Source organism: Chamaea fasciata, unplaced genomic scaffold (assembly GCF_029207755.1).
Source record: "Chamaea fasciata isolate MVZ Bird 193981 ecotype frontalis unplaced genomic scaffold, bChaFas1.0.hap1 SCAF_2, whole genome shotgun sequence".
Taxonomy (NCBI): Eukaryota; Metazoa; Chordata; class Aves; order Passeriformes; family Sylviidae; genus Chamaea; species Chamaea fasciata.
The window spans coordinates 37,710,243-37,734,174 of record NW_027094087.1 but is presented as its reverse complement, the minus strand read 5'-3'; the positions used below and the strand labels follow the sequence as shown (position 1 = coordinate 37,734,174).

The 23,932-nt window shown below is 42.7% G+C and overlaps 1 protein-coding gene across 3 annotated transcripts in view; it reads left to right on the top strand.

Annotated features, from left to right (window-relative positions):
- Positions 1-7,796: 7,796 nt before the first annotated feature.
- The window catches only part of SESN3 (sestrin 3), a 45,016-nt gene continuing 28,880 nt past the window's right edge, over positions 7,797-23,932 (top strand). For all 3 annotated transcript variants that reach the window (XM_066175711.1, XM_066175710.1, XM_066175709.1), the window contains exon 1: positions 7,797-7,974. In XM_066175711.1, the coding sequence (XP_066031808.1) occupies positions 7,873-7,974 (102 nt within the window). In that variant the 5' untranslated portion in view covers positions 7,797-7,872. The remainder of the gene's footprint in view (positions 7,975-23,932) is intronic.

Sequence of the window (23,932 nt, the reverse complement as noted above, 5' to 3'; positions counted from 1 at the left end):
TTAAGGCCACATTCAGGATTATTTTCCTTGCTTCCCTTCACTTCTTCTCAGCAATAGATTAATGCTAAGAATAAACGACTCTAATGATTATAGCAGAGTTGATCTGAACATACATTGACAAAACAGGGAGTGGGAATTTGGCCCAACATTCTCAGAATAGGAGTACTAGGACTGGAGTTATGCCAAGGAAGAATTTGGTCCATACTCTTTCTGAAACAAGGGAGCCAAATAATGCAAAAAGGAAGCTGCTCTGAAGTCTGTTTACAAGAAAATCCATGATCTCCGGTGATTTAGAGTCCTGCTAGAGGAAGGTTAAGTTCAAGAGCAATACAACCTGACTAAAATAACTTATTTCTCCCTGTAAAATGACCTTTTAATAGAAATAAGGACAAATAAAATTCTTAAGCCGTGACCTTGCTGTGGAAATATAATCCTTTTATGTTTTCCATCTCATACCCTGTGCTATACAAAGACACCACTTCACCTATAAAGCTGTCTCTGTTTCTACTTTCCAGTATTCTCACGAATCTTCATCAATACAAATGCTTCAGTGGCCATAGCAAATAGTCCGGTCTGTGTGCCTGAGGTTCAGTTATCCCAGACGGATCTGGACATTAGCAGAGCAAGATGCAATGACCCATGTTATTAGTCTTTTATTTGCCCAAACAGGAGTTGGGTTCTGCCAGTTCCAGCTCAGGAGACCCAGCACTGAGGCAGTGACTGCCAGGGTTTCACCAGCAGAGCAAGGTGCATTGATTACACCCTTTTTCCCTTCCAGACTGACCCTCCCTTTCCCCTCTCCTGACATTAGAGATATAGCTCATGTCTACTGCAACACTGGGCTGAAATAGTTCAGGGAGTCTCCAAAGAAAAATCTACATGCAGGAGTCATGAATTTCCATCCAGTGGCAGACAACCAGCAGGCTAGAGGAGGCAGAAGCTGAAAGGATTTGGCTGATGTTGGTCCAGGGAAACTGCTGCTCCTTTTCTCTTGCTCTGCAGTGCCAGATGGCCAGTCCCATCCTGCTTGCTGCATTTTGGTGTATCACAGCAGGCACTGCCTAGCTGTGCAGGAGGGAGGGGGGCGGGAGTGCCAAGGTTAGCAGGTTGTGAAGCTCTGCTTAGGCAAATTGTGCTTCTGATCCAGTCAGCCAACTCCCCTGCAGGGGTCTTTCTTTAAGGCTGAATCTTAACACTTCTCCTGCCCAAGAACATCCTCAGCATCCAGACAGACATGAATGAAAGAAGAGAACACACCATGCAAACAAGCCTTCAGCACTTAGCTGATTTTGCTTGGGAAGATCCCATGTGCTAACTGCCTCCACTCACACGCCTAATTCCTTCTAAGTGTGGTACTTTCTGAGAAAATCCCACTTGCACTGACACTGTTTTTTTCAGGGTGTAACCACTGGAAAAATAATGAAATAGGGTAAAAATATTTTTAAAATAAAAATAAGCTAAGTCCATAACAGACACATATCTTTCAGTACTTCAGCTTTTCTTTGTCTAAAAACAAGGAATAAAACTGCCATAATTTAGCCTGATCTTCTAATATAAATATGTTCATATCTCATGCATTTCAATGAGAAATGGAGCTAAATTATGTGCCATATCCCATAAGCTGCTAAGTTTTGTATTTGGTTTTTTCTATTTGTATTTTGTGTTTGAAAATAATGAAAGCTATAATTTTGCCAGTGAAGACAGAAAGCTAATTTCACTTATCAGGTCCATCCTCAATGTGGCCTCATTCTGTACCAGGTGTTTTATTTGCAAAATACAAACAGACAAGTTCTGCTGCTTGAGAAACATTACCATTTTTCAGTCAGACAAAGACATTTGTGTGCTTCGCATTGGCTAGGCACAAAACTGAGCCAAAGCAGCGGGAGGAAACAGGCAACAAACCCCCAGGTTCCAGTTCTCTTCCCCAGCCAGCTGCCTCCTGCTTGCCCTCTTCTGGCTTCTTGGCTTTTGAACTTTTGGCCTCGTGGTATCCTGGCTGCAAAAGGAAAGCTCGAGGTGCTTTAACCAGCCTGACCTACAGTTGTGGTTAGGCTATGCTTTTCAGTGATACACATTGTAGCTGGGAGCCAAGGCAGGAACTCCCACTTTCCACCCAAAGGCCAGCAGCATTTCTGTCTTCTTGAGGAAATCTTGCCACTGGTCCACAGTGCCAGAGGACACTTACATCTCACAGAGATGTCACAACTACAGCTTTGGTGCAGGCACACATGTTTAGGAGAGGGACAAAACCTCCGGCATATCCTTACCAGGGCTGGAACTGGTCCCTCTCCATGTGGCTGTGCAGGCAGTGCTGAGACCCAGACTTGTCCCTGCTCTGCATGGATGACCCCAGGCACCCCTGTCTGCCCCATGAAGTCCACCTCCAGTCCTGGAAGGGGGAGCGTTTTCTGTCCCCACAGGTAGTCCTGCTGCTATCATTAAACTTGCTTTGAAGGACTACCGTCAGTATTAATAGGAATACATTACAAGTGATTACTTGCAATTTTCCTTTTGCAGGGAGTTAGACCAGGCTGCCTTTGCCCTGATTTTCGATACTTTTTTTTCATTTAATACGTTTCCCCTCTGTTTCGCTCCCAAAAATCGTACAGGCTGAAACATTTCCAACTTTAACTTGAATCATAAAGTATTTTTTTTCCAGATGATCCCTATTTATGGGCTTGCAACACTGGCCAGTGTGGTCTCAGAAGGCTGAATTGAAGTAAACAACATGTTGAAATACATTTAGTGAATAATCATGCAAACCACAGAAGAACATGAAGAGAGAGAGAAGAGGTTTCTTGGTTGAGTAGTGATTTAATGCTTTCTGTCAAAGAAATCAGATATTAAAAAGGCCTATTAGGTCACTGAGCTCATCTTTCCTGGGGCAGGCCATAATTGTTTCTTATGATAAACATAATTTCAAGTGCTTTATCTAGTTAGGGTTTAAACCCTGCAAATGAAAAGGTGTGTACCCCCCACCCTCAAGGAAGAATTCCACAAATTATCACATCTCCCTGTCTCACACAATTATCTGAACACCCATTTGGCAGATTAGAATGTGTAATAGTAAGGATGGGAAGTCATTTTATAGTGTCAGAGTGTGTGTAACATCACTCAGGGCACAAACTTTATCTGTTGCTCTTCCTTCCCCCCACAACATAATATAAATGCTGTGTAAATGACATTAGAACAGTGCAACAAAAAATATGTTAATGAAGGCAGGACTGTCACTCATTCGACATAATGTCAATGGGCTGGATTTTTGGCCTGAAGAAGTTGCATTTATTTGCCTGTGTATACATGTTCAGTATGGCTTTACCGAATGACTCATGGAGTCATGAAATGTAAGGCATGTGACATGTGTCAATCAGCTCATTTAATCATAGCACTTTACTGTGGCAGTCAGGGAGCTGGGTAAGGCTCCAGAGCTGGGTGCTCAGGTATGCTCTCTCTTCCTGCTTCTGGGCAAAACTTGAGGATCTTTTAATTTCACATGGGATTTCTAGTCTTGCAGCAATCCAGTCAGAGCTATTGCATGGCAGCTGCCCCCTCCTGTCCTCTCTCTCCAAGCTGCTGGATGTCTATGAATAACAAACGTTTCCACTGCATAACGAGTTCAATTTTACAGTACTTGATCTTGTCAATCTAGGCTTTTCAGGAAGCATCAAGCTGTTCAATAATGTATGAAAAACAAAAGCACTACACACTTGTAGCGTAGGTGCATAATTCAGGGAAGGATCATGTAGATTTTGTGAGCATCCCGTAGCACCTGCACAGCACATTGTCACCAGGGTGACTGTTCTGTGACTCACAATATGGTCAGTGCAGTCAATCTGCAGATCACCTCATTGCTCTTGAAAAAATTATCACTCTGTGCTCCCTTACAGAATGGTTGTGCAGCAGATGGCTGTTGGGTGTGGTGCTGTCTGGAAGATAGTGGAGATGCATTTTGTCCAAATTCCAGGTGGAAATACAGCAGCCTCAGCAGGGGTTCAAAGCTGGCATCACACTGCTAAAATGCAGCATCAGTATGATATGCTCTGGGGGATGAAGGCAGCTCAGTGTTTGGATGCATCCGTGTCTCTCAGCCAATCTTTTTGAACAATGTCAACTTGAAGGTTGCGTAAGGCATTAGGAGAAATTTGACCTTCTAGCAAAGGCCATCACATCCCAGCCACTCCTATGGCAAGGGCAGCAGCCCACGCCTGGCTGCAATGTGTCTGCCAAAAATGCATCTGATGATTTCAGGAGGCAGAGTAATCGTTACTTCCTTTGGAAGTTTGTTCCTGCCTTGTTGTTTCATCATAGTGTTTGTTTTTTAAACTTTGCAGAAGTTAAGATCATTGATGATAAAAATCTGTTTAAACCAGTAACCACTTGTACAAATCAATCCCAGCAGGTCAGTAATCTCTGAAAGGATGTGATGGTCTCAAGGCAGCATGCTCCATATCATCAAGATTAAAAAAACCCCTTCCACCTTACCCTTACACAGCAATAGTTCACAGCCTGTCTAGGTGATCTCAGCAGAGACAACTGATTGGGTTTACAGAGCTGACAATCTTTGTAAAATTTCCAGGCAGGTCAAGATGCCATGCTACTTGTAACTCAAGTACCTCTTAATTTCAGCATTCTGCTTTCCTTTATGACTCAGTAGCTGGGCAAAAACTGAAGGAAATCCACAGCAGTGGATGGCAAGTGAGGTACAGTTGAATCATAAAAACTACCAAACAATTGTGAAGGGACCACTGGATATTTTTGCATACTTTGTTTGAGCAATAAGCTTACAAGGAGAACTTTCAAGAATGTGGATATGTTCACCAAGAAACCAGCTTGTACAAAGACAGGCTTCTGTTGTGGAGAACTTATGCATATGTTTAACTCAAAATGGAATAATCCAAGAGGTCAAAATCAGGCCCACATCCATAAGCCTTTGCAGGCAGCAGGACCCCACAGATGCTGCAAACAGAGCACAAAAACGGCGTTTTACAGAATCATTGCCACACAGACCCCAGCAGTTCATTTCCAAACATGACATCTAGAAAAAGCTCAGGTGTTTTGAAAATTGTCATATTGTCTATAGTCTATACACTAGTTTTCTAAGACTGCTACTGGGTAAGCACTGGCCCTGTAAAGTACATGTCTGGTCTCTATTAGCATTAAAACTCTTTATTAAAAAATACTGCAGAGGGGGGAAAATGAACTCCAGAAAAGATACCAAATAGAACTTCTGTTGAGGGCAAAAAAGGGTTTTAGGCAACTTCTATTTGTTGTATTGTTTCCAAAAACAATGAAACACTTCCAAAGTTTATGTTTCTCTTGACATTTCTCAGATACCAAAGTACTGAAAGGCAGGAATGGGAGCCACAAAGGTACTTAAGTGCTTCTTGTTTAATTAAGGGTTAGTCAACCAAATACTTAAGCATCTAGGCATGCATGTCCTGCTTTCTTTCACAAGACATTTGTGGCAGAACAGAGACTAGATACCAAATTTCTTGGATTTTAAACTGCCTTACAAGTCGGGCTAACTTTCACACCTGGCTAATGGAAAATTTTCCTGGGTTTAATGGACTATGCTGAAGGTCTGAAGTTGTCACTCAAGGCAGAAATAATTTCAGCAGGAGAATGGGACCCAGCCAGGTTTCTAGGAATGATTAGTCATGTGTACTTGCCACTGAGTAAAAGAAATGAATATATATATGATATAAAATAAATGAATGGATGCTATTACTGAAACCTGATTATTTGCAAATGTTCCAATCTTAAATATTAGGAGTAACTCAGCCAAAATCTTTCTCTTACCTGTCTTTTCAAACTTATCTGCTACCATCCTTGCCAAAGGGTTTGAGTTTTGAACCAGACACTTTAACAGCAAATTACTCAAAGTGATCCTACTTGAGCTGAAGAGTAGACTCCCCTTTGCTTGTGGCTTAATAACACTGATCCTCTACTGCTTCTTTTAAAAATTCCTATTTTAGATAACATTATCATGGAGTTCAGCAAGAAATAAGAGGCTGTTTACATCATTCACATAGTTCACTTAAATTTTAGACTTACATTCAGATTACACGATGAAAACTAACCTGTTTGGCTACCCTTTTCCCCTGGTTTAAATAGCACCATGCTGCAGTGTGTGGGATTCAGACATGGCACAGCAAGTACCTGCACTCAGGCAAACAAACTCTTTTCTCATGTTGGGATGCCATTTCTAGTACACTGTTTAGGGGGAAAAAAAACCCAAAACAACAAAACAGAAAAACCAACCCCCTTCCATGTATTCCTCCTCTCCAAGCATTTTGTTTGGCTGCCTGTGACTGTATCATTTCTATGCATTCCCAACACTGGAGTCCCTAGAGTGTCCGTCTGTTGAAGGCTGCTCTGCCTGAGGAAAAGATCCGTTTTCAAATGGATAGAAGGGAAAGGATGGAGGAGAATGTTTCTGTGGATGTGGTTTTACTTATGGTGGCAAAGTCTGATCTGAGAAACTTTTCAGTAGTTCTCAAACACGGATCTAGGTTCAATCGGTCTCCTTTAAGATATGTAAATTACTAATAGCATTGTGCCCTTTTTAGTCAGCCAGTTGACTAAATTATACAACACTTCATTTTGCAAAAATAGAAAGCATTCCCAGGCAAAGCAAATCACAGTTCTCAAGCAGCTGATTTAAAATTCTTTCTCTGAGAGAAACCTTGAAAACATTTTAACATCCCAAATCTGCTTAGAAATTTCGTAGCGTAATAGCATTCTGTTCCCATTAAAAAAAAAAAAATCCTTCTATACCATCGTCTTTCAAAATAGGAGTTATATAACGCTCGACATTTAATGAACTTTTATTGACGTTAGTGGAACTACTTATTCTGATGCTCCTCTGTGCGCACTTAAAAGCCAGAGCATACAGGCAAGGGAAAATGTAGAGATGCTGTGATGAAAAAAAAGAGGTTCATTCCCCAGCTCTCCGAGGCTGCAGATAATAGATTTGCCTCTGTCCTAATTATACACTCCATCTCCGTGCATTAGCATGGAGCCTAGAAAACCTGACTCATCATCCCTAACAATCTCGGCGACCTGAGGCAAACACACACACACACACACACACACACTCTCGCATGCGTGCTCCCAACTTCCCCCAGAGCAAACACCTCATCCTGCTCCGCCTGGCAGCAGCGCACCCGTGTCCCTGCATGTGCAACCCGCCGCTCTGGCAGGGAGAGCAGCTCGCCCCCCGCCCCGGGCACCGGGCTATCTCCAGAGGATGAGGATGCCCATGGCCGGGGACTGGGTCCGGCCCCGGGGTCGGCAGGCAGGCGGGGTGGGGAGCTGAGCGCGGCACCTCATCACACCGGTGCCCCAAACTGGGACCCTCGGGGATGCTCCAGGGGGGAGCGGGACCGGGAGCGAGACCGGCCCTGGGGAGCCGCGGCCGCCGGGACCCCGGCACTGGGGGCGCGGCCTCTACGCCTGCTTTGCATGGTGCCCATCCTATTGGCCAAGGGAAGGCACGCGCCGAGGCGCCGGCCCCGCCCCTCTCTGCCCAAGGCTGCCCAGAGACGCCACCGGCCACGCCCCCCGCGGCGCCGGCCACGCCTCTCGCCCCGCCCCCTCTCGCAGGCTGCCCGGAGATGGGAGCCGGAGCGGACGCTGCCCATTGGCCGGCGGCGGGCGGCTCTCCGCGATTGGCCGGCGTTGGCGGCGGTGGGCGGGGCTGGCGGCGCGGATTGGCGGGGCCCGCGGGGGTGTGCGCGGGGGGCGGCGGCGCGGAGCGGGCGCTGGGGCCGCGGCCGGGGATGGGGGCGGCCGGCGGCGCGGGCAGCTGAGCGGCGCGGAGCGTCCTGGGCCTCCCCGTCCCGCCCGGCCGTCGCTGCCATCCCCGCCACCATGAACCGCCTCGGCTCCGGACCCGTGGGCAGCGCCGCCGCCGCTGCCGCCGCCGCCGGGCAGTACCGGGTGTGCGGCAATTGCCGGAAGGTGCCGAGACAGGTATCGGGGGGCGCCCGCACAGAGGCGGCGGGAGCTGCGGGAGAGGCTTGTGGAGGTGACTGGGGGAGCGAGGGGCAGTGTGACGGGGACTTGGCGGGATGGGACACGTACGGCGACGGTGGAGTGAGGAGAAATGGGCGATAGGGCAGCAGTGGGGCGGGGGGATGGAGGGAGGCAGTGGGGTGCGGGCTTCCCGGGAGGTGAGTGCCTGGGGAGTGTGGCCTGGGGGTGGCAGAGGGGTGCGGGGCGAGGGGATCCCCGGGGGTGCCGAGGGGTGCCAAGCCCCGCGCCTCCATCGCCCCCATCGCCCCCTTGGGACGGCTGTCACTTGCCCTCGTCCCAGGCTGTGCATGCCGAGGGTTTGGGGAGCACTCGGCCTCCCCGATGGCACTGGGGGGGGCTCCACTTGGGGCCCAGCCGCGCTACTAAAGTTTAATATCCACATATTTCACGGGCGATATTTCACCGCGATCTTCGTCAAGTCTTGGGGGGGGGCGGGGGGGGGGGGCGGTGGATCTGAGATCAGAGCTTTAAAAATGTAAGAAAAGCAGCAAAGAATTGCCACCCCGCCCCCCAGTCCGCCAGACCACATCCCTGCAGTGCCCGGCCGCTTCCCTGAGGATCCCCCGAGCCCCCGGAGGGGTGCGGTGCCTGCTCCCCCTGCTCCCGGCATCTGCCTCACGGGGAGCATTAGTGGAGGTGCTTTTTGTTTGTCCAGCGCAAATGAATTAAAATTGCTGAGCTGTTCAAATGCGCCGAGTCTCCGAGCGCCCGAGATGAACGCGATGCCGGTTTTGGTTTTATTTTAATTCAATCTCTCCCAACACATTTTGCTCAAGGTTGGTTCTTGCAAATGCTAAGAAAGCCTGTAAGTCAATGAGCTCAAATATTTGCGCTCTTTGTCCAAAAACTGTTTTTCTTCCTCTGTGGGTCAGGCCAAGTGCCAATCAAAGTTGTTTTTCAAGCCTCTCTTCCCTGCAGTAGGACTGCTTTTTTCTTTTTTCTTTCTTCCCTTTTTTTTTTTTTTTCTTTTAAAGGGTTTGGTTTTTGGAAAGGAGGTGTGTATTTAGGGGAGGGGGAGGAGAAACGTTAAAAATCGGTCAGAGAGAGAAGCAGATCTTAAAAATTCTGTTTCTTGAATATTTTAATGGAAACAAAATCTTATTAAATGTGCATGCTTGGTATGTGCAGTTATTTTTTCCATAAACTCTTGGATCATATTACAGTTGATACTTGGTGCTCAGCTCTTAGCTCAGCTTGTGAGAAATGTAATGGATCAGAGAAGCACACATCAGCAGAGTCTGATTTTTAACCATTTCGTTGCAGGACCAAATCCCTTCTTGGCTTTAGCTTGCTGCTGTTGCCACTTTAAGAAAAACAAGCACTTAAAACAGAGAAGTTCTGCAGGGTTAAAGCCTGAAACAGCTTCAGACTTGACATATGTCTAAAGACATACAAATTAACCAATGCCAAATATGTCTGTAGAACAAGCAGGGAGGGAGCTTGCTTTGTTCTGCCAAATAATAAAAATGTTTTGTTGACAAATAAAATGGTGCTTGGCAGCACTTGTAGATCTAAAATTAAATTTAAGTTACTGAATTTTTTTGAAGCTGTATTCCCATCCTGGTAGGTAGGACTTTTTTTGTATACCTCTTTAATATCAGTAGGAGGCAGGAGGTGGGGACAGGGTTAGATGGTACTTTTCTGGTAACAGGAAACTTGCTGGATTTGATTTATTGTTGTATTTTTGTTTTATTTTAAAGCAGTTTAGGGATAATCGTGAAGCATAGGAACCCAGTTGGGTCTGTTGAGGAAGACAACTTAGTGCTGCTCTGTTTTGGCTGTGGTCATTTCAACCAGACAAAATTGGGGAAGAATAAAGAACCTGAGTGACAGCGCATGAAACCCTCTTGAAACATAGGTGTTCTGTGCTTTCAGTGGTGGTACTGGGACATCGTTCCTTCTCTGTTGTAGGCTGGACAATAAAAATAGAAATGCAATGCTTCTGACTACATCTGTCATTATTTAAAAGTTGGTGTAATAAAAATCACTGTAAATTTTAACCTTTTGCACCTCGTTGGCAAGCATATGAGTAGAAAACATGAGGAGAAAACCAAAACAAAATGCTTGATGGAAGGGTGATGCAAATTTGACCTGAGTCTCAGAGTAATAATCTTCAGATAAGTGCTGCCTCATCTGTTCTTTTGATGGTATTGAGGTTGTTTTGTTGTTTTTTTTTTTTTAATGTTCATGTGATAATATACTGGAAAAAATGAATGGCCTTGAAACATGTTGAATCTCTTCTGCCCTCCTCCATTTTAAGTCTTTATTTGAAGTCATTTGAATGCTCACAGTTTAGGTAGAGCTGTTGTCAAAATCATAAGGGGCAAGGCTTTCAACTCAGTGGCATATAATGAAATTTGAAATAGTGTGGCAGGTTTTGGATTCTCATGGGTGAAGGTAAGTTTCTCTTTCAGCTGCAAAACAGGAAAAGCTAGATGCAGCACTTTATGCTTCATCCAATTTCAGATTAATCAAAGTTACATTTTATTATGGAAAGTTCTATGAGGACAGCACTGAGAATCTTGCTAAGGATTAATAGGTTGAATTTGCCTATGAAGAAGGTTTGTCATATTAAAAGGACACAATTGCGAGTCAGGTTTATTGTTATGGTACTCTTTAGATAATCAGATCTACTTGCAGAACAATTGTTGCAAATCAGAAGGACTTTGACTGTCATAGATACAACAACTGCATCATTATTTGGTTTAGGAGAAAACAAAGAGAACCAGTAATAGGTGATGCTGTTCTTGGGTTTGGTGAGTGAGCTTGTTGAACAGAGGCTAATGCTTTTAATCAGTTTAAAATAAATGGGAGAATGACCCAGAGAAGTAGCTCTGGTTCATGGTATGGATGGGCAGCCATTGTAACGAAACTGAATCATAGCAGTAGGGAAAAGTGTTTAACAGGGCATAGGAGTGCTGTTGCCAGGTCTTTGCCGGAGGTGGCTGAGAGTTGCTGTCACTTCAGGAACCAGGACAGCTCCAGCTCTCCCCTTTGAAAATGCAGCACGTAGGGGAGTCCCTGGGCAGGGGAGCTCCAGGGTGTTATCCTGGAGCCTGGTAGAAACCCAAGGTTCTCCTGCTTAAACAAAATCAATATCCCAAGCAAGAAAGAAGAGAATATTATATGGGAAGAGTTTACTATTTCTTTGGATAAATTACTGCTTCAGGAAGACTTTTAGGAATAAGCAAAAAGTCTTCAGGGGATGGAAAAATCCTGATATGTCAGGAAATGTAGGAACAGGGACGATTTGCCAACTATTCAAGTTTGGTTGCAAATTGCAAAGCATGTGTGAAGTAAAAGGTTCTTTTACATGTACATACAAGTTGGTAGGACAGAAGAGAAAAGTAAAAACATTGTTCCAGGATTAAATATTTGGTTTGTGTTAGATTTTAGTGAGGGAGATAGAAGGGCAGTGGCAAGGGGGCCTGTGGTTTAAAAGCAACCTTCAGTGTTGGCAAGGTGGAAGTGAACCTGACTTAGCTGACCCTCCTGGCTTGAGCCAGTGTCTTTGCTGGAATGCAGCATAAAAGCATATGAAATCCAGGACTTTCCTGGTATTTATAGACCTACCCAATCAGGGTGATCCTGTGAGAGGAGAAATGCCCATAAAAATGATGGACATAATTTGCTCCTCATCCTCCCATGCCTGTCTCCTTCCTTAGTACAACTCTCAATTCTGTACAAAGTTACTAGAGCAAATATGAAACAAATATGTATGACATGATGTCACCAGAAGTAGGTCATGCTAGACTAATGCAGTGGTCTTCTCTTGGTAAGATAGCTGCTAGAGTGTCCTCTTCCATAAACTTTGAATGGACTAAAACTGCACTGTGGTCATTAAACATCTGAAGTAACATCAAAGGTTGAACTTGACACTGCAACTCAATGCAAAGTAAATGTTTGTATTTGCTAACATCAAATGTTCTATATATCAAAAAGTTTAACTGGGTTTGAAAACTATTTGGGCAAATTCATAACAGAAAAATTAAACAACACATGTAAATGTAAAATAGCAACACCTCTCAGTATAGTTCCTGTATGCTTTCCTGGCTGTTACATGTATCCTGTTGTCCCCTGACAGTGACAGGTTACTGGGCAGGAGGGACCTTTGATCTGACACAGTTGGTCTGTTTTCCTGTTACTGTTAATTACAGTGATTGGGAACTGATGAGAATAGGAATTAGGGTGGGCCATGCTGAAAGGAGAAGTCACTGTGCTGAGAGGACAGTACAAATGATAAGTGTTGTTGGACTGGGGAGAGAGGGACATTTCATGGTGAGCTGGGAGATCTTTAGCACTGGCATAGTTAAAGTGGTGTGAAATCCAGTAGTGTGAAATGTGAGAGTTACAGGCTTGGCTGTTTGCTGCTCATCACTTTTAATAGGAGCAGCTTCTTGGAAGGAGCAGGCGGAAGGATGTCAATGCAGGAGGACCAGCACCTTACTGTCACCCTGCAGGGCTGTGGTGTTGAAGAGGGGGGAAGCTGGGAGGGATAGACCCTAATTTAACAAGCACAGAGAGGAGCTGGCTGGGTGCTGGGAGAAAAGGTGTACTGATTTTACAGAAGGAAACGAAAAAAGTTTGGGTTTTTAATCCAGCAGAAACAAAGGCTGAGAGGGGATATGATCAGTGTCTATAAATACATCTCATGGTAAGAGCAAGTGAGGAGAAATTAGCTAAAGAGTGGATGGATGTTATATGGTCATAAATACATTTAGGCTGGATAATTGAAGTGTCTGCAGGTACGAGGATCTGGAAGAGTTTGTTCTAGGTCTGATGCTGCCAAAAAAAGCACTTGCTTTTAAGATAGAAAAATGTGTGAACGTCATTAAATGATGTGGTGCTTACAATAGCACCAGCCTCCTCAGCTCAGGGAGTTGAGGTCATATCCCCAAAAAAAAAAAAAAAAAAAAAAAAGACACACTTTCATTCACATTATTGTTCTGTGTGGGTGAGTAAGAAAGTAGCCCAAAAGTGAACCAAAAATAGTTTAATGTCAGGTCTCATAAGCCTGTGTAAGCTAAAATATGTGTCACCATGAGTCATGAAGATGCATAGAGATGCTGTTACCTGCACTGTAAAAATCAAGAGGCCTTTCAAGGATATCGCAGCTATTTTGAGGGAAGGTAACCTGGTTCAATCTATTCTGAGCACAGGCAAATCAAAGTTGCTATGCCTTTGCTTGGAAAACACCCTGGCTTTTCCACAATGCAGCATCTTTTTTTGTTGTTGTCGTTGAGTTGCATAGTCTAGTTGGCTTTGGAAATCTCATCAACAAACCTTGGCTGTCACAAAGAATCTTAATTTTTAAAACCAAATTATGTCTTCTATATTTTGATGCCTCTTAATAGTAATCTCTTTTCACATTGTAGGGGATGTGAGGACCTGCCTAGATGGCTTTAAAATTCCAATATGTTTCTTCTTAAGGAGTTCTCAAAATGATTTGCAAAGTCTGTCATGAAAAATCAACTCTGTTTGCATTGGTTCTAATTTTAGCAACACACTCTGTTGTGTAAAACATTGTGTCTGCCTTCAGTGTTTGTGTCTTCCAGTCCCCTGGAGCACTGGTGAAACATGGTGAAACCAGCTCAGGTCGCTCCTCCAAATAATCCTGCATGCACAGCTGGGAGGACAAGATGGAATTTTTAGGATCCAAAAATGTAAAGCTATAAACCGAGAGCAACAAACCAAACTTTTTAGGGCAGTTAAAGATGACAGCCACAGGCCCCTCACTCTCATAATTCATTCTTACTTTTTCTCGAAAGATTTGATAAAAACCCTCCCAACAAACTAACAACTAAGAACAAGGTTCTTTCCTGTGAAATAAATGCGGTGAAAATCCAGAGTTGACTGGTTTCTCTCCTTCCCCGCCCTCACGGGTGTTTCAATAATTTGGATCTTTTCAGAATCTGACCCAATTAACTGATTGTTCTCCTATGCCCAGTGTAGAGTCTTTGTGTCCTGAAATCAAAGGGTGGTATTGCTCTTTGCACATGTATGCTGGTCCTGAGGCTGCCCGCGTTCTCCTGCTTTTGCCTTAAAAACTGCTGTAAATAAATTTCCTTGTGTTTTCCTAGTTTTACTGGCTGAAAATGAGATGGCAGAACTATTACATTTTCATTAGACCTGTAATGAGAGTAGCATGAGTGAAATGAACCTCTGGTGAACGGCGCTGTTTTGCAATGAAAAGCTGTAAGAGGTGGCCTTGTAGCAACCATGCTCATTTAGAATAGTCATTCAGTTTAAAAAAACAAAAGCAAAAACACAGTCTTCCCTGAATTACAGGGAGGGAAGGGAGGTGAGAAAGGAAAGAAAGTGGGCAGGAGGATTTTATTCAAAAGAAACTTTGAGGTTTAGTGTTGGGAGTGGGTTAGCTAAGTGTGGAAGTTGTCCTCTGCTAAGATTTACTTCTGCTGGTGGGAGTGGAGCCTTGCATTAGCCAAATCACAGGCTGTGGTTTGGAGATGTGGACTCTGTGAACATTTCCTTTAAATTTATTCATGTTACTTAATTAGGGCTTCAAATCTCACATCTCTTTAAATGGCAGTGTTTTGAAATCTGAAAAAAATAATATGGTTCATTAAGCATCCTTGGTTTTTCCTCTCTCCCACATTGATGAGGGAGCTGCTAATACTCATTTAGTTCTTCATTTGAACCATTTTTTTCTGGCGAGGGAGATTTGAGAAAGAGGAGATAGTGGTATAATTCTCCCCTGGCTGTGCATAGCTGAGGTCTGGAGATTTTATTATCAGATTTCCATTTACAGGGCTGGAGAATAATGAGGGATCTCAAGCATAGTTTGTGTGTCCGGGCTGAATATTGGCTTTTGTCTAAGTGGGTCAGGATGGACCGGGGGAAATGGGGCATTTTCAGTAAAAAAGAAATTTGTATTGTCAGGAGGGAGACCTCAGTTAATGAGAAATTGCACCTCATCATCTTCAGAAAAACCTGTATGGAAATAATTTATGCTGTTTAATTTCTCTGTTCTTTGCAGGTGTTCCTGTTTGTATGCAGAGGTGCTTCCCATTGTTGTCTCTGCAGCCCAGCCTGGTAGTCTTAGTGCTTTGAGTAGAAGCTATAGGGAACATAATGCAGATGAGTCAAATTGTGAAATGCCATTACAGGGAGGCAGGGATACTCTCCACAAACAATTTTTTTCTGATTGCCTATCAGCCTGTAATGAAATACATTACAGATAGTTCAAGAAATTTTATGCAGTTCCTGGTATGCCATCCTGGGCAGACCAGTGTTACTGATAATACGGGAGGCCATGATCAAGGAGTATTAATTTTAAATGTCTCTCTTAATCACTAGTTTCAAAATTTTTTAAAAGATGCTTCTCTTTTTCTGATATCAGACATTAGATAACTATCACTTGGGGCAAAATACTGGTATAGATTGTAGTGAATATTATGTGTTTATGAAGCTGAAAAACTATTTGTTCCTGTTACAGACCATATCAACCACTGATTTTTCAAATGTTTTCATTCTCACATTTTTCTTAAATTGAGAGGAATGTGTTTTGAAGCATGGGTTTTTTTCTTGTAGGGCATAATCTTTGTGGCAGTCATGGACTTAAGTTAGGGAGAGGCTGAACTGGGTGTACGTGATGGTGTTTAGGGTAAGAGACAGAAGTCAGTGCTCCTAATCTAGTGAGATATCTTAATTCTTTCCTGAATGTCCCTGGCTACCTGAAATAGGGTAAGATAAATAAGCAGATACAACCTCCTGATTAAACACCTTTTGTTGTTGTCAATGACTCTCATATTACTCTTACAGTAAGCATCTTGTTTTGTTAGACTAGCAGTGGATTTCTAATGGATTCTGAGCTCAGCCCCCGACCTTTTGAACTTGGTAATAGTGTGACGCTACCTGCAGTGCCCTTCCTCAGGGGATCAGGTGGTAAAAAATAATAATGGAGTGGAATATGAAGTATTCCTGGCTTCATGTGTTGGGAGTAGGCGGAACAGAAGTAATAAGTCTTTATCACAAGGGAGTATGGTGTGGTCAGTGTGTGGACCAACCTTTGGTTTGTGGTTTAAGTCTTCCAAAATACACAAATGTTAGGTTAATGTGTATGAAAGCCGGCAAGGAATTGCATTCATGAGAGTTCTTTGGAGTCACATCTCTGTTACCTCTGCAAGTACAAAAGACATTTGGAAGAAAAATAAACGGTAACTTGAAAATCAGGTTTTCATCTTTTCAGAATGAGCAATAAGGTCATAAATACAGTAAATATGTCTCAATTGCTGTAGTTTTGAATCAAAATGCTTAATTGTGTATCTGTTTTGAAGCATATTAAGTTTCAAATTAGTTTTGTCATGAAACTGGAGAGAAATGTAAATTTGTGCCACATTTGACACTTTATAGGATGGATTGAATTGTTCCTTAGAAAGGAGGAATGGTTGCAAGAGTGACTCCTCACTTAACATTTTCAAAAGAAAAATTCATGCTTCTGAGCAATTGCACATAACTACAGTAAAGCGAACTTATGTTCATGACAATGAAGGAATACAAGCTGTCTTGGTGTAAACCATTCTAGAGCAGTACACAGCTGCTTACTCAAAATCATAATTTATTTGTCTCTGGGCAGTTTATTACTGCATTGGATTTGCTCTAGCTGATATCAACAAAACAATTGAAAGCCAGCATATGTTCTCTCCTCCATATGAATTCTGCAGTTAAAAACTGTTTAATAAGACAGTCTTAACAGTGTTGAACCTAATTTAATAGCACGTGCTTGTAAATATGTTTAATATCTCCTGCTGTAGCATGTGGTAAAGGGAATATAGTTACATTATTGTCTAAATGTATCTGGAGGGGTTTTGGCCATATGGTTCTAAATCTGTTTTAAAGTAATTATGCCTATTAACTAAAAAAATTAAAAAATATTCCCCTCTGAGTTGATTGACATTCCTCTCAGTAAAGCACCCTCATTGCTGATTAGAGGTGTGGAAATAGTAATTTGTTCTAGCATTTAGAAATTTGATTAGACCTCTAATGAAATGGAGTGCCTACATGCTGTCTAAATATTCTACCTGACACCAGCTGGATCTCATCCAGTGTGGAAGAACACTTGAAATGTTGCTTTACTACAATATGTTTTGTGTCTTGAAGTCAACGAGCTGCCTGCATGCAAATACCCACTGGCTATTCAGCAGGCAGAGCAAACCTTGTGCCTCCCTGGAAATCAGCGTCAGGATGTGATTATTCCATTGATTGCCCGACTGCAGTTTCTGGCTTAGAGTTAGAAAATGAAGGCAACTGTTTGTAGAGAAGCATCCATACTGCTTACTCTGTAAGCTGGACTTCAGGTGGTTGTGCACATGTTATACACAACTTGATGTGTGTATGAGGCAGAAACATGATGAAGTTAGAAATAAGGTGACAACAACACATTATATAAAGAATTTAAAACTGAAGCACCGCATTCCTCTCCCTGTTATGAGCCAACTTGTTCATTTCCCTCCAAAAGCTGATTGCAATACCCCTTACGTGCAGTGGCAGCTGTTTGACCACCCATGTTTTTTAAATCCTCTTTAATTCAGTTGCAGCCATTTTCATTCTAGACCATCATGGCTAAATAAACCTAAATTTGGGCTCTGTTAGTATCCTGTGGTGCAAGCTTCCAGTCCCAAGTGGTAGGAGACATATCAGAATACTTTAGGAACACTTGAGGTGCTTGGTGTTCATTAGTCAACAGTTCATTTTGACTGGTTACCTTCTCCCTATGAAATCCAGAAGACAGGTCTAATGCATCTCACTAGAATCAGACATGGCCTTTTGTGTTCTTTCTTGTGTTTGTTTTTTGGGGCTTTTTTTCAGTTCTGTTTCTCCACCATATTTAATATTTTTTCATTTGCAGTTTAAACAAATGCAGCACAATGGTTAAACCAGAAAAACTCCTGACTAGTTTCTGCCATATTAATGCTTTGGAAAATATTTTTCATCTTTTTTTTTCCTCCAAAACACCCAAGCAAACTGTTCAATTATATTTGTATTTTAAGTTTTGTGTAACTGAGTAAAGACTGGATGAGTCGGTAACATTGGGGGTCATTCCGGTAGAATCTACTTTGAAATAAGTGGCTTTTATTCCAGCATTTTAAAACTTGTCTCACATCTGTGCTGGTGCTTGACAAGTAGTGAGAAGGAAAGGTGTGTTGGTTGAAGAGGTCAACTTAACGTAATTAAAGGTTGAAGAAGTCTGCAGCTGGCATTGTAGTTCTTCAGGAGAGATGCAGCTTGGTGCCTCTTCCACCAGGGCAGAGTCCAAGTGGAAGGAAAGCAGGCTTGGAGGGTATACTGGAAACTTTTTTCACACATGGGTTAAAAAAGCAGGAGGGGAGTGGAGGTGCAAAGAGGGTCTCCCTCCATACCCCTGCTCTTTAGACCACTTATGCAAAAGGTTTGAGATAAAGGTGTAGTTACCTGACCTATTTATCCAACAGAAACTTGCCATACAAGCAAAAGCAGTTTGACTATCCAGTGCTGTTGCTGTTTTGTATGGGACACTCCTTTGAGCTAAGCTGTGCCTCATGAATACATAGAGGCAGCATCCAACCATCCAAAATTATTAATTTGTCTTGCTTGAGAAGGTAGGTCTATGGCATCAGTTCTTGTTTCTCGGAAAAGTTGGACAAAAAATCGCATGGTCTCACCTCTGTCTGTATAGAGGTAAGGCTGGTGCAAGTAAATGCTGTGAATGTGTCTCTTAGGAGCTGGACTTACTCTGTTGAAAAACTCTCAGTTTGGGGGCAAGTCGACTGGAGAGCAGTGGAGAACGTTATTAGGCAGTGCGTGTTAATCACTCTTCCGTAGCTACAAAAGTCTTTATTCAAGCTGGGTATAAAATAAGTGAGCTTATTATTTCTTCATTGCTTGCTGGTGCTTTTTTTTTGTAGAGTTGTTAAATCACCAAACTTAACAACTCTACAAAAAATGCAAAAGCCCTCTTAGAAAAACTGTAGGCAGGACTCTGAGAAAATGGTAGCACCTGCCAGCAGAGGCTAGAGGTAAATCTGAGGTTCTGTCATTCTGCTGGCCTGGGTGGCTGGAGAGAGCAGGAGTAGCTGATCTGTCTCTGGACAAGTTCTGTGTTTATGTGCAATGAATCTTCTCTAACAGTTAGAAGTCTTCATTTTTGAAAATCAGCATATCTTTTAAGCTCTGTTGGGAAAATACGTTTGTATCTTAGTTCTTTGCTGCCACCATCTCTGCTACATTAAGTCAGTGTGTTTTGGAGGTTGTATCTCACTAATTACTCACTTTGGTAAGATGGAGCTTAAGATGCAAAATGTTCTTTGGGGAAAAAAAAAAAAAAGAAGAAAAAAAAAAGAAAATAAAAAAAGAAGAAAGGAGAAGAAACTGCTTGACTGCAGGAATTCTTATGGTAGTTCCAGCACATCAGTGGGTTGCGAATGTGCTACTGAGAGAAGCCTTTCTTCTGTCTGTCTCTTACCCAGACTTTCCCAGACTAATCAAATGTAAAACAGTGTGTCAGCTCCCTGCTCATTGTAATACAGTCTCCTGCCTTTGCAAACAAGACTCCTTGGAGAAATAATTTGTTCTAATTGATGACCATTTAAGGATTTCCTATCAGGTAAAAAATCAAAAGGGCTCACCCATGGTTTTCTGTCTGTAGCCTTAGCACCTATAAGATTTTTCTGGACTTCCTTCAGGGAGACTGTGTAAGAAGACTTACTTCAGTAAACTCAGAGGCATGGTGTGGATGCCACCTCCTTCTGAAAAATGCTTACAAGTCAACTAATCAAAAGAGGCTTAAACTCCTGGCTTAGACAGCAAGGCGCTTGCTCTTGGAAATTGTACCTTTAGGCTAGAGGTAAAGCGTGTTAGTCAGGGAGATTTTATTTTCATCTGGCACACTCTCTCTGTTTGAGTCATCAACCAAAGAAAGATGGCAAAAAGGTGCTTTTTTTAAAGCAGGAGGATATTGCTCCTTTTGGATGTCCAGGTGGGCTGTCCTTTCCCAGGCGGAGCGAGGAGAACAGCTTCAGTGTGGTTTACATTATTTGAACTGTTGCAAAGATGGTCAGTGATCATCAGTTGTACATAAGCTTTTGTCCAAGAAACTTGTGCCAAGCGGGCTTCTCATTTTCTTTTAAAAGCTTTTCAATGGATTAACTTGAAATTTTAAGGAACACGGGCCACAAATTTTGCTATGAATTAGAAACCTTATGACAGGCTCATGTGTTAATATTTTGATGTTGTCTTGAATGTTAATGCGAAAACGGCTTAGTTAAAGTTCTTCATGGTGAGGTAGTATAGCCAATATGTGCTTATGTTCTTCCAGTACCACCTATCTAAGCAAACATCATCTGCCCATCAGTAGTGAGGGTTCATAAGTAGATTGTCTTTTTGTTTTAAGGCTTAGGCATTTTTTTTCTTCACCTTTTTCAAATCTAAACTGAGGAAACTTCTGATGAGGTGCATTCAGAAAAAGGGAATAATAACACTGGCTTTCTAAAACCATGTTAGTAAAGAACTGAAGTGTGATGTACTTCAGATTCTAAAGTAAATTATATGATACAATCTATGTTGAACAGACAGTGTAGGAATAGGCACTGAGGAGCTCCGTAATATGGCCTGCATCATCTACTCTGTATTAGCACATTGCTTATTTCTGTAATGGTCTAGTTTAGCTAAAATGCCTCCTTGCTTGGGGGATGCCAATTCCTTTCTCAATGAGAAAGTGGGTTCCATTTTTCAATAGGACTTAAAGAGTAAGTAGTATTTTTGAACCAATCTGTTGCAGATATACGACAGCATTAGGGCAGATACAGTGGGTCAGATTGAAACTCAGACTCCAGTCTCTGACAGTGGCCAAGGGAAGATACTGAAGAAAGGAGACACAAAATGGAGCAGTTGCTTATGCACTCCCACAGCGCTATCTCCCAGGCTCCAAGTATTCGCCATTTGAAAACTTCCTGAGCTAGAGGTGAAATTTCCATATTTAATAACCATTCTTGTATTTTGCTTCCATGAACTTGAACACTTCACTTTTAAACACACACTGGCTTTTTGTCCATAGCATCTTACAGCAAGGATTTCCACACGTTGCACGTTACGGAAAAGGCTAAGTACCTCTGCTTGAGCTTGTCACCTCTTGGCTGGTTCATAATCTTTTTATTGGAGATGGCAGAAGCACACTATGCATGGACTGTGACAGCAAGGAGGCAGCCAATTAAAATTATTTGATATGCTTGTGACAGCAACATCGGCAGTTCAGAGTTGCTGTTTCCAAGACTCAAGCTACTGTGTTTCACAGTCCTTTGTGAAAAAGAGAGCAGAAAACTAGCTGAGGGAGCTACAGTACTGAACACAGCACATTTCCCTCTTTAATCTGTGTGAGAGGATTTTGTTTTCCGAATTTTGGCAAGTTACTTGCATGATGCTTAAGATAGTTCCTGCATGCAGATTCAAAATAACTGCTGTGATCATTTGGTACATAAAAGGTATGGGAAAAGCTGTTTGAAGGCCCATGCTTGTGCCATTTGCTTGACTTTCTTATGTCTCTGGACAGAATTTGATTTTATGTAGTACTTGGTTAGTGAAAGGTGCTTGGGAGTGTATGTCTGCAGCAGCATTTACTACTGAGCAACGAGATGGTGTCCTAGAAATTTTTATCAAGCTGAAAACTCTACAAGGACGCAGACTTACCAAAAGGGAGTGTTGGCAGGAACACATGCTAAGTTTATTTCTGGAGTATGGGGCTTCTGCTCATGTACCTACTCCCTGAAATGCAACGAAGAAGTGCCTGTGATACGCTCCAGGTAGCCAAATGTGTCTCTGCAGCGGGCGTGCTGCTCTTCTGATAAAATTCTGACTTCCCACTTATGTGTCCTGGTTCAGTGGCCGATCAGGGGAGCAGGCAAAGTGCACCTCCTACTGAATTTTAAAAGAACAACTACAGGAAGAGTAAGCTGTACAGTGATATTGCAGGGTGAAAAGTAGTGGAAATGCCTGGGAAGCTGGATTGTGTGATGTAAAATTTCATAGTTACAGGTCAGTCAGGTTTTCACATTGAAATGGTCCTCAACCTTTGCCTTCTTTAGTTAAATTCTGTGGTGTATTTCTACCACATATGGCTTGTGAAGATTTTTCAGTGTTTGGTAGTCTGTAAACATGAAGTCTTTAACATTAGTCACAAACATTGCTTGAATAACACCTTAGCAGTTAATACTTTGTTTGGCCAGGAGACCAGTGCAGGAGACCTTGTTGCTTTTGATTGTCTATCATACAGGTAAGTTTTAGCTGGGAAGAAAACAATTTTAGTGAGCTGGTGCAGAGGTCAGAGCCCAGCTTCCTTCCCTGCAGCTGTGGGGGTCTGAAATGCTAATCAGAGGAGGATATTGTTGTTATTTTTTCCATTAAAGTGCTAAGGTAGGACTCCATACTTGCTGTGAGCAGATCTCTTTATGTTCACTCCGAGCTGTCAACTTCATCCTTTCAAATGGAAACTCAGCAGTGTCTGACTTAACATTTGTCTGGTTTCTCAAGCCTGTTGTGCAGCAGAGCTTCTTGTGCCTGCCTGGCTTAGGAACTGTTAACCAAGGACTTCTTCAAAACCAAGAACTTCTTTAAAGCTGACTTGTAGAAGAGCATGAGTTGTGCTAGCAACTGCAGTGTAGGCATAACCTCAAGAGTCTCACCTTGGTAAAAATCCAAATCCTAATGCGTTAGGGCACAGTGTGCCTAATATCTCCCTCTGCTCTTTTTCATAATGAGTGCAACACCAGTAACAAAGAGGAGAGATAAGAGAATGCAGCCTTGATGACAGTCCCTAGTTAAAAATTGACCCAGTCTGCTTTTATAGTAACATGTTAAATGTGTCTTCTTTTCTACAAACCCTTGGTGATGATGGTGTCGCTGAAACACTGTAGCACTTGAGGATTTTCTAGCATGAATTGCAGCGGAGTCCTTTCAAGACTTTCTTTAAAAAATTGTCCGAGTGTTGTGTAGTATACTGCCCTTACATTAATTTAGTGTTTCAATCATTTATCATCTTTGAAATACTTGGAAAAAACAAAACCAACAACAAAAAACCTCCACACCCTGGGCCGCTTTCTTAACAGTAGGAGGATGCCATTATGCATTTACAGTATGGATGAATACCATTCTATTTTGCTTGCTTACAAGGCATGTCTTTTTAGACAATAATTCTATTAAAAATTCGGTAGAGCATTCGTGGGAGACAGTTCTGCTAGAGATACATGATGGATTTGCATAACCCCTGGGGTCTTTCTCTCTTTTTGTTTTTTTAATCTCCAGTTGGCAGTATGCCCAATAAATCAAATGTGTGTGTGTTTATGAATTGAAGTATTTAACCATTCAATTACTGTATTGTAAAGAGGCTGTGCTCTCAGTCATTAATTTAGGTATTAATTCAGGCCTGTCAAAGCAGCTGCTGTTCTATCTGCACTTTCTAGCAAACGTTTGTTGTACCTGTTGGCAGTGTTCTGCTGCACAGATCCAATGGGGAAATCAATCCGCTCCCTCCATCAGAGGATGGAGGGAGGCCACAGTCACTGCCCTTGCCCACACTGAGCCTGCAGCCTCCTGAGCACATGGGACCCTTCTGGCAGAGCAAAACCAGGCTTGGTTAGATGGGCTGTGCTCAGGCAGGACAAGGCGGCCCTCTGCATGGAGGCAGGGGATTAAAGGATATGCTGTGGTGCTTCAGAGAGCCTTTCCTGGCTGATGAGAAGGCAGATTAACTCAGTGCAGTTTTGCCAACTTAATGGCTAAAGGCTGTGTTCTCCAAACTAGATAATACTGGTCTGTCTCAGTATGTCAGATGTGGACTAAACCTGAAGGTGGAAGGGAGCCAAGGTGCAGATGAAACAAGTCCCAGCTAAAACCACTGAAGTTTTCT